This window comes from Hippopotamus amphibius, chromosome 1, assembly GCF_030028045.1.
Source record: "Hippopotamus amphibius kiboko isolate mHipAmp2 chromosome 1, mHipAmp2.hap2, whole genome shotgun sequence".
Classification (NCBI taxonomy): Eukaryota; Metazoa; Chordata; class Mammalia; order Artiodactyla; family Hippopotamidae; genus Hippopotamus; species Hippopotamus amphibius.
In genome coordinates this window covers 232,055,171-232,071,297 of record NC_080186.1, presented here as the reverse complement: position 1 = coordinate 232,071,297, position 16,127 = coordinate 232,055,171, and the positions used below count along the sequence as shown (strand labels likewise).

The following is a 16,127-nucleotide window of genomic DNA, read 5'->3' as shown; positions in this document are numbered from 1 at the left end:
ACAAGTCTCCTTTATGTCATTAAAGGAATCAAATTAAGGCAATTCGACATATGCCTTTATGCAGTAATGTAAAGCAGGAGGCAACAGCACCAAACTAGAGCTAGAATCTTAACCATGCTCAGGAGGCAAAAACTATGGTAGCAATTCCATAGGTTAAAATCTCTTCAAAAAGACTTTGTATTAACATATGAGAGAGGAAGAACACCCTTTTCAGTCAAGGATGCCTCTTGATGATTTTTTTCTTAAAAAAAATGTTTGTCAGTGTATAGATGCATAATGATAACTCGAATATTTATAGAAAAGATTAAGGGGAAAATGACTCAAAGCACCAAACACTAGGTGAAAGACCAGAACTTAAGGTTTCTCCATGGTGGTGTGATGAACGGAGGTCGGAGAACCGTGGGTGGTTGATAGTGCTGTATTTGGTGCTCCTCTCACTTGGTTCCGTTTCATCGCTGTGTACAAATGAACAGGCAAAAGTAAATGCTTTGCTGGGATCCCATTCTACTTTGTTACTCTGGCCAAACTTCAAAATTGGAACCATTTTGAAAAGCTGAAGGCATCTACTTACTTCTCTCATTTACAGTTACCTAAGTATGTGTGTGCAAATTTAAAGGTTTTCTCATCTAAATAGGAAAGAAAAAAAGTTTATCCTTTCCCGGTGTAGGATTTGTTGGGTGTGGCAATCCGGGAAGACCTGGGAAATAAGTACTGTTTGCTTTGGATGATACACTTGGCGACCAATAAAAGAGTGTGTAATTATAGCCTAAATGTAGACTTAAAAGTGTAACAGATTTATTTAAATTTTCAAAATTTGTACCGTTGGGTGTAACTATCTAACACTATCTTACGGCAGATGTTGCAGGATTCAAAACACTGAGCTAATATGAAATCTGAACCCGCTTAAAAAAATCCCTCGGATACCACCATCCTCCTCAGTTACCATTTATAGCCAGGAAGGAGGCTTTCATTTTATCTATTTCCAAGAAACCAAAGGGATTATTTTGTAGACAGTTTAGACTCTCGTCTAAACACACGACGACGGACAGGAGAGCGCTCTCCTTTCTGTTCCTGAGGAGCCCCCTCCCCCCCCACCCCCATCCCCCCCCCACCCCCCCACCGCGCGCGCCTCAGTTCCTGTTTCACAAAATACATCTCCGGACTCTGTTCCCGGGTTGTGGGAGATGTCTCATCGCAGACCAACCTGCTGGGGGGAGAAGGGAGGGGAGACAGCAACGCGACACGGAAGCCTGAAAGGCTGAAAATCATTCCCACGCGCACAGTGCTTTCTCCACTGCCAAGCACCTTCTCGCCCGACGCCCCCGGGGCCTGACGGGTTCGCAGCGCCGCGGGGGCGGCCCGGCCACGCGGGCGGCGCGGAGGGACCCCGACGGCGGCGCGAGTCTGCCGGGAGGAGGGACGCGCAGCTTGAGGCTCGGGGCGGGCCAGTGCCTGGCCGAGGAGGACCACACCAAGCCCTTCCCGGCTCCGGCCCCAAACGCGCTCTCCGCGGTCCTGCGTGTCGCTGCAGAGGCAGCGGAGGGAAAGACGGGCCCCCCACGGGGCCCCCCGCCGCCCGCGCCTCCGGGCCTCCCTCTAGCCGGGGGCGGGATCGAGGGGGAGCCGAGTGCCCCACGTCGGTGACTTCAGGTGTTGAGCCGGATAGGCCAGGAAACTTTTGTTTCGTGTGTAGCATGACTCGGGGGTGGAGGGGTGGGCACACGACGGGGAAAGGTGCCTTGAAGCCCGGGTGTTTTCGGCTGCTGGACGTCGGGTTTCTTCCGCTTTGCAGAGGGCGACAGCCCCGGGCGCCACCTGCGCGCCCCGGAGGCGGGGCCGGGGTGGGTGGGTCCGCGCCCGGCTCCCCCGACGCCCACCGCCGCGGGCAGCGCGACTGACAGACGGCGGGCCCTCTCGCCCGCCTCCCCGTCCGCGCCCCACACGCCGCAGCTCGCACGGCAGCGCCCGCCGGGCGAGCCCCGGCCGAGCCGGGCAGAGGCTGCGGCGGAGAGGAAGCGGCGCTCCGCCGCCCAGGCTCCGCCTCTCGCCGGTGCAGCCCGGCGCTACCTGGCGGCGCGCAAAGCCCGGCGTGCCAGCGCGGCGGCCGCCGCGGAACGCACCTCGCCGGCCGGCGCGCGGGGCGGAGCGCACGGCCCGCTCCCCGCCACCTGCCGCTCGCCGTCCTCCCGCCCCCGAACCTCGCGCGCCCGCCGGCCCGTCCAGGCCGGGCCCCCGGAGGGCCGCGCTCACGCAGGCGGCGCAGGCGGCCCTACGCTAGAGGCGCGGCGCCCGCCCGCCCGCCCGCCCCCTGCGCTCTCCCCGCCCCCTCCCTCCCATCAGGGGCCGAGCGAATGTAGCCCGCGAGAGAAAATGGCGGCGGCGGCGGGGAATCGCGCCTCGTCCTCGGGACTCCCGGGCGCCGGGGCGGCGAGCCCCGAGGCGGGCGGCGGCGGAGGGGCCCTCAAGGCGAGCAGCGCGCCCGCGGCCGCCGCGGGGCTGCTGCGGGAGGTGGGCGGCGGGGGCCGCGAGCGGGCGGACTGGCGGCGGCGGCAGCTGCGCAAAGTGCGGAGTGTGGAGCTGGACCCGGTGCCCGAGCCGCCGCTTTTCCTCGCCCTCTCGCCGCCGTCCTCCTCCGCTTCCCCGTCGCCCGAGCCCGCGGACGCGGCGGCGGCGGCGGCGGCGGCGGCCGGGAGCAGCTTCCAGCCGGTGGCGGTGCCGCCGCCCCCCGGAGCCGCGAGCCGCGGCGGCGCCCACCCTGCCGAGCCGGCGGCCGCAGTGGACAGCGGCGTCCCGAGCCCCGCGGGGGCCGAGCCCGGGGAGAAGCGGACGCCCGCCGCCGAGCCGCCTCCTGCGGCGGCCCCAGCCGGGTGAGCGGCGCGGCGGGGACGCGGGGGGCCGGCGGGCGAGGGCAATGAATGAACCGGCGCGCGGGGCGTCCCGGGGCTCCGCGCGGCCAGGCTGCGCGCCGCTCGCCGGGAGCCGAGCCCTGGGGCACCCCCTTTGACCCTTCCAGCGTCGGGCGGCGCCCGGGACCTGGCCTGGGGGCCGGGACGGGGGCCCGGGGCGGGGACGTGCCGGGGAGTTTGTTATTGTTTGCAGACATGTGACAGGCGTGCGAGCCGCACCGGGGGCACCGGGGGCGATAAGGTGTGGGGGCCCGGGCTGGCTTTGTGGGGTTCCGGGAATCGGGGCTCTCCGAGGAGCCCCGGAACGGGACCCTGGCGCTGGCCCCCGGGCCGGGCTGGGAGGCTGGCGGCCGTGCGGCGGCAGCGACCCCGGACGGGAGTCCCGGGGGGGGGGGGGGCGCCGGGGGCGAGGCCCGAACCCGCGGGCGGTGCGGGCGGGTGGGGGGCCCTGCCCGCGGCCGGGAGGGAGGCGCGGGCGTCGGAGAAAGCGGTGGGGTCCTCGCGGCGGTGACAGGCGGGGACCGGGGGCCGGGCCGGGACGAAGGCGGCACGGCCACGGGGGCTCCGTGTGGACGGCTCCTTGACGCCTGTCAAAGCGGTGCGGGCTGACGGGCTGCACACTTGCGGGGGCTCGCGGTCTTGCAGGACGCGGGGTCTCCCAGTTGCGTCCCTCGCGGGGCTCCTCGTGTCCTTGGGGATGCGGACTGCACCGCGGAGGCTCGAGTGACTTGTGTGTGGAGTTGGAATTTGGCCTTTGAAGTCTGCGTCTGGCGGAGTGGTGTAAGAGCCGGGACCGGATGTGTCAGCCATTCGGGTTCCCAGCGGCGCTGAGCGCTCCCCGCAGCCTCTGCGGCGTGGCCGGGCACCGCGGCGCGGGCGCGGGGCTCCCTGCTCCGAGCGGCTGCGCGGGCCGGGGGGCTCCTGGGCGGGGGGCCCCGGCGCGCGTGGTTCCGGGCCGCCTGCGCGTCGCGGTGTGCGCGAGGAAACGCGGACCGGCCGCTGCTGGCCTGACCTTCTTGTGGCAGCTGGAAATTTTTATGTTTAAGGAAATTCTTTTAAGTGTGACAGCCATAATCCTTGCTTTTGGAAGAATCTGACTCGTGTATGCAGGGCACAGGCTTGAGTGTTCTGAGTTGCTGGAAATGTTTCTGTGATAGTCGCCCGTTTCCCTGTGGGGTTTCCTGACCTTTATCCTGAGTATTTTAAAGGCTACCTTATGTTTGTTTCCCTTGTGAGACGAATTTGACAGTAGAAGTCATTGGCTTTGGTTAATTATCTGAAGTGATTTGGCACTTTGAGGGGAACTTGATTATTTGTTTAAAACCACAGTTCGTTGATTACTTGGAAGGTGCCCCTTTTCCTCGCCCCGCCTCCAAAAAAAAAAAAAACAAACAACCACCAAAACCCAGAAAACAAACCCTAAATGTATGGTCAACACTGTGCCATGGCAGTATTGAGAGGAAAGGAGATTTGTGACTGATAATTTTCTGTGTGCACTTGTACATGTAAGTTAGTCTTACAGGGGTTATGTTCCTCTGCTGTTCCTGTGCAGATTGAATTAAAATTTGACTAATTTGTTGTAGGCGATTGTTACTGCAGGTGAGCTACAGATAAAAATATTAAACCTTAAAAATTTTGTCTGTTCTCATGAGAACAATTTTTTGGATACAGTAAGTAATTTAGCAAGTGTCAGCATTCTAGTCATCTTAATGAGCTATTTATATAGTAGAAGAGGAACCACTGTAAAGTTAACATATACGTGCTCTTTGTTTAGTGTTGTCTCCTTACAAAACAAGAGGATGAAAGTGCAAGCAGATAAAATTAAGGGACTGAGTAATCCATGCTTAATTTCTGCATTTTGTAACCTAGGCGCCCCCCCCCCCCTTGTTTAAGGGTTGGATAATAATTGCACAGTATATGAAATAATGAGCTAATTATCATAATCATTTTTTAAAATGAATTTCACTAGCCAGAATGCTGTTTGTTCATTCCAAATGCTACACCTAAATGTTTCATTTATAGTAAAGTGTTGATTCCTTCTGCTTTTGAAATAGTGATTTTTTTTCCCCCAATTTCCTTGGTAATGGGGTTGAAATTCATTTGACTCTCTTGGTGAATGAAAACATTGATTGTAAGCAGTTAGTAAAATCTCAATTGAACTTCACTTTTTTGACAGTAGTTACATTCATATTTCCAGGAGGAAAATCTAATATTGAGATTTTGAAATATTTTTATTTCACTGGTACTACAGGTTTGGAGACCCCTTCTGTTTAAAGACCTATTGTATTTTTTAAAGAGAATTCTATGAATTGTTTAAGTTCATAATTTCCTCCAGTTTTTGACCTTTGGATGTAGAAATTAAAATTGTAGAAAATACTTTTTTTGTAGTATAAATTATATAAAGAATACTCATATTAAAACAGAAGATTTTAAGTCCATCCCTCTTTTTCCGGATATTAACTGAAATCACTGAAAGTTTTTTGCCTGTAAGTGGCGCCCAAGGGTTTGGGATTTTTCCTTATATTACAGAATTAGGGGCTTTTTCTTCCTATTTACTGTCTTTGAAGAGAAATTACAGTGTTACTCTCCATTGAACAGGCTGTTGTGAGTTCGGTAGATATAATTACTCCATCCTATTTTTGTAACTTAAAAAAACCTAACTATCAATTTGCTGGCCATGAAAGAACAAGATATGCTGTACTTGTTAATGTTAGTTTTTGTTTAAAACTAAAGCAATTTCATAGGCTGCTTTTACATCCTCATATAGCCCTCAGCTTTCACTTCCTTTTAGAAGCTGCTAGACTAAAAATATAATTTCGTGACTTTTTATTAGAGGAGGTATAGGAACATTATTAGCCAAAAATAAGTTTTTTTTAAATTAAGTTGGTGATTTTATAAAACAGTAGAGGTACTTACATAAGTTACTTACATGAATTTGTAAGTTTTGTAGTTATGAATTGTCTCCAAGTTCTATTTTAAGTTAGGTAAGAAAATTAATGCATTCTTCAAAGACTAACCTTATTAAATATAATTCTGAAAGAGAAATATCAGAGCTAGAATTGTTGCCAACTTTTGTTTTCTTTTCCTATCTGATTTTGGCAAGGGTGACTGGTTAACCAACATTCCTTAATATGTTATTTCCAATACACTATAATAACTCCATTTTGTTAGATACAGAAAAACAGGAAGTAGCTCTGTTCATCGATAATCTTTCACATCTCCTGTAGCACCTCAAGCATATGTTGCATGTTTCAGAAATGGTCGCTGACTTATTGACGTGAAGATTTCAAAATATGGAATGAAAGGCGTGTTCTTTGCTTTCAACAAGAGCAAAAGAACCAGCTACAGCTTGCCTAGGCTGTCTGCTGATCAGCCCTTGACAGTGAGCATTCCAGAAGAAGAAATGATGGGGTGGCAAGGCAGTTAATGGGGAGTAGATTCCCCTGAGGAAAAATAGAGCATTCAGAAGCGCTCTGCGTTAAAAGGCGCGACTTTTGCATTTCGTACCCGATTTTCTTGGGTTGAGGGTTATATCTTTATGAAGAAGGCAATAGGAGAACGTGGCATGGAAAAGTAATAGTCTCCAGAGGCTACTTAAAAGCTGCGGTATATTGCACTTCTAACCTTGAAATGCCTTGCTAAATCAGATGTACCAAGTGTATTCCTTAGACTTGGTTATTTTCCTTAGTCCTGGCCTCTCTTTATATCCGAAGTCAAAAATTGGAGCTACTTTGAAAGATTAATGTGAGGAAATGTGCAGTATTAGGAATCAACCCAAGTTCTTTTTAAGAAATAACTTAGGAACATTTCTGAACGTGAAAGAAATAATCAGGAACAATTAAATGTTTGTTTACAAATGCTTATTACAAAGCAGCGCAGGGATTCTTTTTGCAAGAATAGAAGTTTTTTGCTGTGGCTAAACACGTTCATTGAGCACGTAGATATGCTTAGATACCTTTTATACAGTCACTTTTCTTGGCTTCGGTGTGCCAGGGAAGTTATATATATTATCTCATTTCATCGTCACTGTGGCCTTCCAGTGCATTGTAGCTTCTGTTTTCAAGAAGTGGAAACCCATGTGCGATGCTAAAGCCCTGTTATCACACAGCTGGAAGACAGGCTAGGTTTCAAACCCAGGTTAGTCTTACTCCACAGTCCGTTTCTTTCCACCACTCTCTGTTGTCTCCATTTTCTTTTTCAGATTAATAATCGGATTAATTAATGATTTTGAAGGAGGAAGTTGTTCTTCAAAAGTCAATAAGAGATTGATAGGTCTCTACCCAGTGCCATTGCCAGTACCTTTGTCCCCTGGTGTGTATATCATGCATAGCTTTCTGTAACCTGGCCTCATATGCGTAATAGAGGTAAGCTGTGCTTAGATCACATCATCATGTTAGACAAGGAGAATAATTGATTAGTGTTGAGTGTTTCTTAGGTTTCTCGATTTGTGCTGTTTACATCATAAGTGGAAGGAAATAAAGAAGCTGAAATGATATCACACATTTATTTTAATCATCACACGTGGAGAGAAATTGTTCCAGTATAGCTAGATCCTATCCCTTTGTATTTGTTTTAGATTTCATCCAACATTTATGAACCTCTGCAAGGTGATGTTCTGGGTGGTAGAGAAAAATAGCGTCAATGCACAGCCTCTGTTTCTGTGCAATTGTAGTATGAATATGTTTCACGCTACCATATTGAGCGTCCTAAGAGAGATGGGAATAGAGAGGGGCACTCAGATTAAAGATTAGTGCTCTGAATCTCACCCCCAACATTCCACACTGTATTCCTGCAGTGAGTACAGTAGTACCTCCCTAACTTTCTGAGGAATCAGTTGACCTTCCAGATTAGTAGTTAAGAGTGGTAGCTTTGTTCTGCTTTCTGCTTGTACTAGTTTTTGCTCTTTTCCTTTGGTCTCTTTCCCTTTTCTTAGGACAGAAATATGCTGTACCTTTCCCATTGCCACAGCAATGGCAAAGGGAATTTAGATAGAGATTAGTTTCAAAGTATTTCTGCCTATACTCTTAAGAGGGATGTATATGGAACTGCAAGCTCAGATGTGGTTTTTTTCTTTCTTGAAAGAGAAAATTAAAATGGGGGTATGTTAGCAAGAAACTGAGTATCTGTCAACGCTGGTTTTAAAATTCAGGCTTTTTTATTAGTAACAGCAACTCTGCTGGTTAAAAAAACAACATTGGGAAATGTAAAATATGCTCTAGGGTGTAAGATAATCAAGATTTCCTTGTCTTCATCTGCTCTGTGACATATCCCAGTTGGTTTAGGTATGTTTGGTATGGAAAGGAGTTCTGTACTGTTAGTGATTGAGTCCTTTGAAATATTAGACTGGTTAGTTTGGTTTAATAGATTGAGATATTGTAGGGCGCCAAGAACTGTTGAAGTTCTTAAGACCCACCAAGCATGTATTCCTGAAAGTAGTCTGTCACCTGGGAGTTATTAACGAGACAGATCTCTTAAAGACTGGAGGAAGCGCCTGGAGCTGGCACAGTGCTGTAGTTAGTGCGTTAACTAAGTTATCGTATGTAAGCATGGTGGTGATGAGTGTGTGTGGAGTAAGGGGAGGGTAGATACTGGGCAGTGGGTGGAGGTTGTACTCTTGACAGATAGGTGTGATTATCACCTTCCTTTATTGCCTAAATAACTTTCAGCTGATATAGCATCAGATAATCTTCAGACTGGCCTTACAGCATTCTGAATACTAAATACCAATTGCTAACAGACCGGAGCTCCGTCTTCTTTGTCATTGCCCAGCACCTACACTAATGTCTGGCACCCATGAATACTGGATGTACGTGAGTGTTTAGGATGAATTAATTTTCCCAAAGTGGTTGTTTTTAAATAAGTGTATCAGGAGATACACTAACGCATGGCTTACTGTGATGTGATTTTAATCATAATCTAGCTTAAGGCAAGTTTTGAAGGCAGGAACTGTTTCTTATGAGTTTTTGTGCGTTGCTTGTTGTTTTGGAGCAGTAGTTGGTATTTAGCAAGTCGTGGTTAATATTGACTAATTTTATATAATATGAACCTGACAGTAATTAGTTTAATAACTGAGTGTAGTTACAAAGTAGTTGGAGCCATGTGTCAAATATTGAGAAAATTGAGTTTCTGGTATTTGAGTGTCTAGTTATTTGGGCTGATGGGTGAGCCCTCCTTATTTTCTTCTTAATCCTGGCAACGCTTCCTTAATGGCTCCTCCTCATCTTCTTGAACATTAATATTAGAACATCCTCAGGCCCAGGCCTTTTGTCATTCCCTCTCTTCCACCCCCACCCCAGTCTCATTAATGCATTTAGATCAATTTTTGGCCATTCACGAATGATTGTAGAGTTTATTTTCCTAGCCATGCCCTCTCCTAGATGCCACACCTGTCTCCATGACACATCCATACTCAGATATCTGTTTTCCCTACACCATGCCCCTACTAATACATCCCCTGCTCATGAAATGGCAGAACCAGAACCTAGGAGTTGTGCCTGACGACTCCCAGTCCTCAGTTCATCATCAGTGGCTGGTGGTTTGTTCTGTTACCACATCCCTCGTCCAGGCTACTGTAATCACTCGTTGGGACTAATGGAATAGTATGTAGCTTCCTAACTTCTCCCTCTCTGCTGCTTTCTCCCTCCAGGTGGTTCTCCATATTATGTGGCCAGAGTGATCATTTTAAAATGTAAATCTGATTATAACAGTTTTCCTCTAGAAAGGTAAATTAAATTGAATTTTAAAACTTTCAAATCGTTGCCATTTGAATAAAGACCACAGAATTCTTAACACGCCCCACAGAGTCCTTGCCTGGTTTAGCCCCTGCCTGCCTCTCCAGGCCCATCTCTGAGCACACCTGCCTGTCGTCTGCAGGACTGGCTTCATTTCCTCAGACTCAGCACACCACCTCCTGCCGGAGGGCCTTCACATGCACTGCATACTCCCTCTGCCGGGAGCACTTTCCCCAGTCCTGAGGCAACTCCTTAGTGTTCAGATTTTAGCTCACTGATGCTCCCTCAGAGAAGCCTTCCCTGATCCCCCAGACTGGCTTTGTAGCTCAGTGTCCCTGCTGTCAGTTTTGTGACTGTATGTTTGTTATCTCATTTGGTGAATGGCTGCCTTCCCCGGGAGACTGGGAGACCTGAGTGGGCAGAGCCTTTGGCTGGGTAGGGACCCAGCACCTAGCAAAACGCCTGGCACAGAGTAGACCCTCGATGAATATTTGTTGAGTGAATGGATGAGGGTAATAATGATACAGCACGTTCAACCTAGTGGATTATCTGTTCTTCCCCTTTGGTCAGATGTAGTCTAGGACCCAGCTGTTAAATGGCAAAACCCTCGTCGGTTTGTGGTAGATTCGTTAGGCAGTGTCTGGACTATCAGACACACCGGTGGGACAGCCGAATGTGGCACAGAGGAGCTTTGCATGATAATATGCTGTAGGAAGACGTGCGTGTATTTAGTTCTTCTGCTCTTACCAGGGACTTGAGAGCGCGTGTGTGTGTGCTTGCATGTATGTGTGCACATATGTGAATAAACATACACCTGCAGGTGTTATGCGTTAATGTAATGATTCCTTTTTCCGAGTTCTCAGAATGTTACTAAAACTTACGATACCGTTTTTAGGATTTTTGTCCCAATACCCTTCTTCATCCAAAATTTGTTAATTTGTTATTGATAATAATTCAACTTGGGATTAATAGTTCATGTTTGCATTAAAGAAGAGGTTTGCTAGACAAGTACTGTATGAGATTTCAGAAGCCAAGAACCCACGTAACAGAAAACATTTTAAAGCTTAATGGTGGTAACTAAACCTGGCAGCCTCCCTTATCTAGAACATGATTTAGCACTAAGAAGTAAGGAAAAAAGGCTCTGAGCTGCCAAAGGGCCTGTAACAAAATCTGCACTTTGAAGTTCTTTGATTTTACACTGAGAAGAGTTCCAAGGGCATTCACTCAGGATTTGCTGACATTTATTTAAGTTATTATTCTTGCAGTCTTGTCCATTTGGTGTCCCTAACATGCGGCAATTAAAAGCGGCCAGTTAGAAGGCCAGTAGTGTGAGCAAGAGACAGGTTCCCTGAAGGCAGCATATAGGCAGGGACCTGACAGGTGAGAAGGGAGGAGAAAGGCAGAGAGAAGAGGACATTAAAACGTTGCAGTTGGGGCCACCTGGTGTTCGAAAGTTTGGTTCCACATACCTGGATCACCTTTAAGATTATAAATTTATTAAATCACAGCGCTTTCCAACATTACTTTTTGGGCATCAGCTTCCTTATTTGTAAAATAAGGGTGATCAAGGTTATATGATTGGTTTTGTTTTTTGTAATGATGATGACTGTGGCTCGCAATTGCAAGGTGGTTGTGTTTCCATCTACTTAGTGAACTAAGTTAGAAAGCTTGTAATGTGTTAAGGAAGATTTCCATCCATGATAGTTGTGGAAAGTATTTTGAGCCTCAGAGTGGTAAACATCTAAATTATCTGGAAGAGGTGGTCCTGTAGCCTTGATGATGCTGAAGGAATACTGTTCTTTAGCATTACATACAATTGAATGCTGCTTATTACAGACATTTGTGGATCGGCTGTGTGGGAAAATCTTTTTGCTTTGTTTGTTGGCCTGAGTCGTTTTATATCCTGCAATTTAAAAAAAAGCTTGATAATTAATCACCACCACCAATATAAACTGCCCTTTCTCCTAGCTAGCCTATGAGAAGTCAGGCCTTAAGCACCAACTTTGCAACATTGACCAAGTTATTTAATTACTTCAAGGACTTTGGTTTAATAAGATGGCTACTTGCAAAAGGATTCTTTTTTTTTAATTTTTAAAATTAATTAATGTATTTATTGGCTGTATTGGGTCTTTGTTACTGCGCATGGGCTTCCTCTAGTTGTGGTGAGTAGGGGCCACTCTTCATTGCAGTTCACCTTAATAATGAACACAGAGCTGTCATTTTCATGACTGCATAGCATTCCATCATTTGGCTGTCTCATTAACCAGTTTCCTATTTTTAGCCATTTATATTGTTTGCTTTTTGATTGTTATATCAAGCTGCAGTGACTACCATTGTACATTTTCATATGTTTGTGCCTTTGGTTTTGTAAAATAAATATCCAGAAGTGAAATTGCTGAGTCAAAGGACATGTATATTTAAAATTTTTATCGTATAGCCAAATTGCCCTGTAAAACACTGGGCCAATTTACATTTATCTCACAGTGAGAGTGTATGTTGCCCCACCTTCTTGCCAGTGGTGAATATTATCAGTCTTTCATTTTTGCCAGTGTGGTGGATGAAAGATGGTTTCTTATTTTAATTTGCATTTCTTAGCTTGTTATTATCATACTACAACTTGTGTTTATTAAGTTTCCTACTTTTTGTGTGTATTTCCTTTCACACATGGGAAAGAATTGTTTATTTTTTCTTATTGATTTTTAAACATCCTTTATATATTAGAATATTAGCTCTGACATTTATTGGAATTGTTTTCCTCTTCTTTTGTGTTATGAATTTCAATTATAGTGTTTTTCCATAGAGAAACTTTAAATGTTCCCTTCAAATTGCAATTTTTTCCTTCCTGCCTCGCTCCCTCTGTTTCTTCATTCCTAATTTCTGTCTGTCTCTGTCTGTCTTACAGAATGGCCTTTTAGAGAGGCTGTGCTGTGTAGTGGTTCAGAGGACAGATGCCTGAGTTCTAGTCAGAGTTTCACCACTATCAAGTAGTGTACCTGGGAAATTACATTTTGCACTTCACTTTCCTCAACTATAAAATGAAGATACTACTTCACAGTTGTTGTGAGGACAGAGTGTTTGTATAGTTCTTAAAACAGTGCTTGGTGCATGGCAAACACTACATAGATAATAGCTATTATTATTCTCTACTGCAAGATTATAAAAATTCACCAATCTTTTCTAATACTGTTTTTATAGGTTTAAAAAAATAAGAATCTCTGATCCATCCGAAGTTTAAAGGGTGACACAGGGCCCTAACTTTATTTTCTCCAAATGACTGGCTGGGTGTCCCAGCACTGTTTGTTGATTTAAAGTCCCCTTTATCACATACTACATTTTCAAATATTTTGATGCTCCCAGATACATTATTTTAGATCTTATTCTTGCATCAAGGGCCTGAATTCCTAAGTATTTCATTTCAGATTTTGTACAAAGATTCTAAAAGAATGTCACTGACTAGAGAGAAAAAGGTATATCAGGAGACTATCAGCTGTGTCTTTGCTGAATAGTGCTTATTCATATTTTGGTGCCTAAAATGTCTTGGCTTCAGTGACGGAACCCTGCATCCCGCTGCCTCTGGGATAGCTTCTCCGGGATGTACAGCTCTGCCAGGCACTGCAGCCACCACATGTCCACCTTGAATCCCTGTCCTCCCCAGCCTCTCTACCCTCCCTTTCAGATCTCCTGGTCCTGTGGGAGATCCTTTGGGCCCTCCGGGTAATCCCTGTCGCCATCACCCTAATCGCTGTGCTCTCACTCCTCTGGCTTTCTCACCCTCAGTGTCCAGTCAGTCTCCGGTTCTGCTGTTGCCGGTGGTCTGCTAGCGCTGGCATCCACCGCCGCAGCTGCTAACCCAGGGTCAGGCCTCTGTCACCTCGTCCCAGTACTCGCAAACCTTCCTGACCAGCCTCTGGCTTTTTGATGTGTTCTCCTCCGTCGTTTCTCTACACTGCAGTTTGTCTGCACTTCTGTGATGCAAGTCTGATCTTGACACTTTAGGGGGCAAAATCTAGTCCGTTTTCTCATTTTAAAAATGAAGAAACTGAAATACAGGCTTAAACAGCTCAGATAGCCAATCAGTGGCAAAGCTGGGAAATCCCATCTGTCAGAAATAACTGGCACTCTGGCATTCAAAAATAATTTCTATTCAAATACATGTATAATAGATTTTACACCTCGTGAGTGGTGGATAATTTATGTGATATGAGTTGCTGGTGTTCAGCATGCCTTCTACACACAAACTGAGGCCAGATGAATGATGAAATGCTGTAGAATAAACTCCGGCTTACAGTGTTCTACACTGTTCAAAAGATGCTTTTGTATTTGCTGCCATCTAATTGAAATATATAGGTTATTATAACCTTTCAACCTGAAAATCAAGAAGTCTCTCTCTTAACTTAGATACTCTTAGTTACTTGTGTCATTATTGTCTTAAGAGAAGCAAATGTAGGTTTTAAGATTTATTAAGACATTTATTCGTGTAAAGGACATGTAACAGTTCAATTCCCTAACTTTATCCTGTGTTGATATTGTGTTCCACAATTTCAGATGGCTGTGTTCTATCTTTAGATAAATGAATTCAGAGAAAAAACAAAACTTTTCTGCATCCTGAGACTAAAGTCCAGACTGCTTAATGTAGTTCAGAAGCTCGTGGTAATTGACTCTGCTCCCCTCTCAGCTCCTGCTTCCAGAACACCCTGCTGCAGTCACTCAGTGCTATGTTCACATTTTTGTTTCCCCGGCTAACCCTTCTTTTCTTTCAATGTGCTAAATGTTGTTTCTTCTGTCTGGAATACTCATTTTGTCTCCACTGTGAGATACTTTTTAATATGTTTTTATTCCCTCAGCAATAAAGAATTATTGGTGTTCTACTCAGTGTAAGTGTGGCTATTTACAGAAGTCAGTACTGTATTGTAAATTCTGCTGATCTCTTTGATTTTAAGTTCCTCGGTATCTGAGTTAGATTTGCTGGTTTTGAAGCTTCTGGTTTTTCCTCTGTCGTTGCATACATAGTCATGTCTTACTGAACAAGTGTTTACGAAAAGTGCTTTTTAAATTATGTATTATTGTAAACTGAATCAGATTTTTCTATTAATTTGTGTTAAAATTTCAGAGGTACAGTCTCAGGAAGATATTTTGGTGCCCGGCAGCGTACAGTCAGCTCTCCATATCCGCAGGTCCCGAGAGCTGGCTATACCACACAGTTTTATAGTATAAGGGCTTGAACATCTGTAGGTTTTGGTATCCACAGGGGGTCCTGGCACCAGTGTCCCGTGGCTGCTGGGGGCGACCGTATTGCTGTCATCAGAATAATTGAAGATCATCTCAAGTCAGAGAACGACTGTGCTCAAATGCTTCAAGCACAGAGCTTGATTGTGGCCTGGGCACATCCATCACAAGGTTTATATCAGGTGGCCGGCCTCCATGGGCAAGGTGCCGGGGAGCTAATGGGTTATAGGAAAACAAGCACATCAGATGTGGGGTCATCCCAGATCTTTTTGTCTGGTTTATGGGTGCCTTTCTAGAAAAGCGAAACGGCAGAGTAGTAAACATGCCAGGATGAACGCCCATTGTCAGTGCTGTCATTACTCCTGACGCGGACAGGCTCATGCCTTCATGAACGTTCTTGGAGTGACTGCTGTGAGCCAGGCACCAAGATGCTGGGGACCCAGCCGTGGGGAGACTCGAGAAGGAGTTTAACAGGGTAGACTGCCTGGTGACAAGGGTGGAGCTGGCCTCAGTCAGCTGGGAATGAGGAGAGTGCAGGGAGGGTTTTCTGGGAAATGGGAGGTCCACCAAGTCCTGAAGAATGCAGAGGAGTTCCACAGGTGAAAGGGACTTGGAGGGGGACTTGGCCTGGGGCTGGGGGTGTGTGGAGAATACACACAGACCCGGAAGTCCACAGTAGGCGTGTGTGCTGATACGGAGAACTGTGAGTATAGTTCAGGTAGCCCTGTCTGGGTGGGAGCGGGGTGCAGACGAGGCCCGGCAGCCAAGCCGGGGACATGATTCCTGGCTCTGGCCAGGGAAGCATCCACCGCTCTCTGCCTCCTTATTGCTGCCACTGGGCGATCCTTAGATTGCCGTGCTCGAGACAAAATGAAAAGCCTTTGTAGTTTGACAGGTAACTAAAGTGCCCTAGGAAGCTGGTCAGGAGGCCCAAAGGAGGAGTAATATCAGAGCTGGTGCAAGATAGCCTGAGTCTGCGGTGACCCTCTGGGAGCTGTGGCTCTGGCATTTCCAGCGGCTCCCCACGGTTTCAGAGGCTCCCAGACTGGGAAGTGTTCTCAGGCAAGTGAGTTGCGTCCACTCTGGTCCTGAATGTGGTTTGGAACTGCATGATCACACTTCAGGGGGTAGTGATGAGGATGCTGGGCCTGAGAGTCAGGTTCTCCTCTTAGTCACTTGCTGTCCTGGGACTCCAAGGAAGTCACTTAACTTCTCTGAACCTCACATTTCTCATCTTGAAAATGGCGTACTGAGTGGTGGTGAT

At 46.9% G+C, this 16,127-nt stretch overlaps 1 protein-coding gene across 3 annotated transcripts in view; it reads left to right on the top strand.

The window, feature by feature from the left end:
- Nucleotides 1–2,220: 2,220 nt before the first annotated feature.
- The window catches only part of MAP3K1 (mitogen-activated protein kinase kinase kinase 1), a 71,436-nt gene continuing 57,529 nt past the window's right edge, over nt 2,221–16,127 (top strand). The window contains exon 1 of one of the 3 annotated variants that reach the window (XR_009054844.1): nt 2,221–2,867. Coding sequence is in view for 1 of the 3 variants with exons in the window: in XM_057743303.1 (XP_057599286.1) it covers nt 2,371–2,867 (497 nt within the window). In the remaining 2 variants the exon portion in view is untranslated. Of the gene's footprint in view, nt 2,868–7,250; nt 7,271–16,127 lie in introns of those variants that run through there. The other 2 variants (XM_057743303.1, XM_057743321.1) reach the window with 2 other exon arrangements.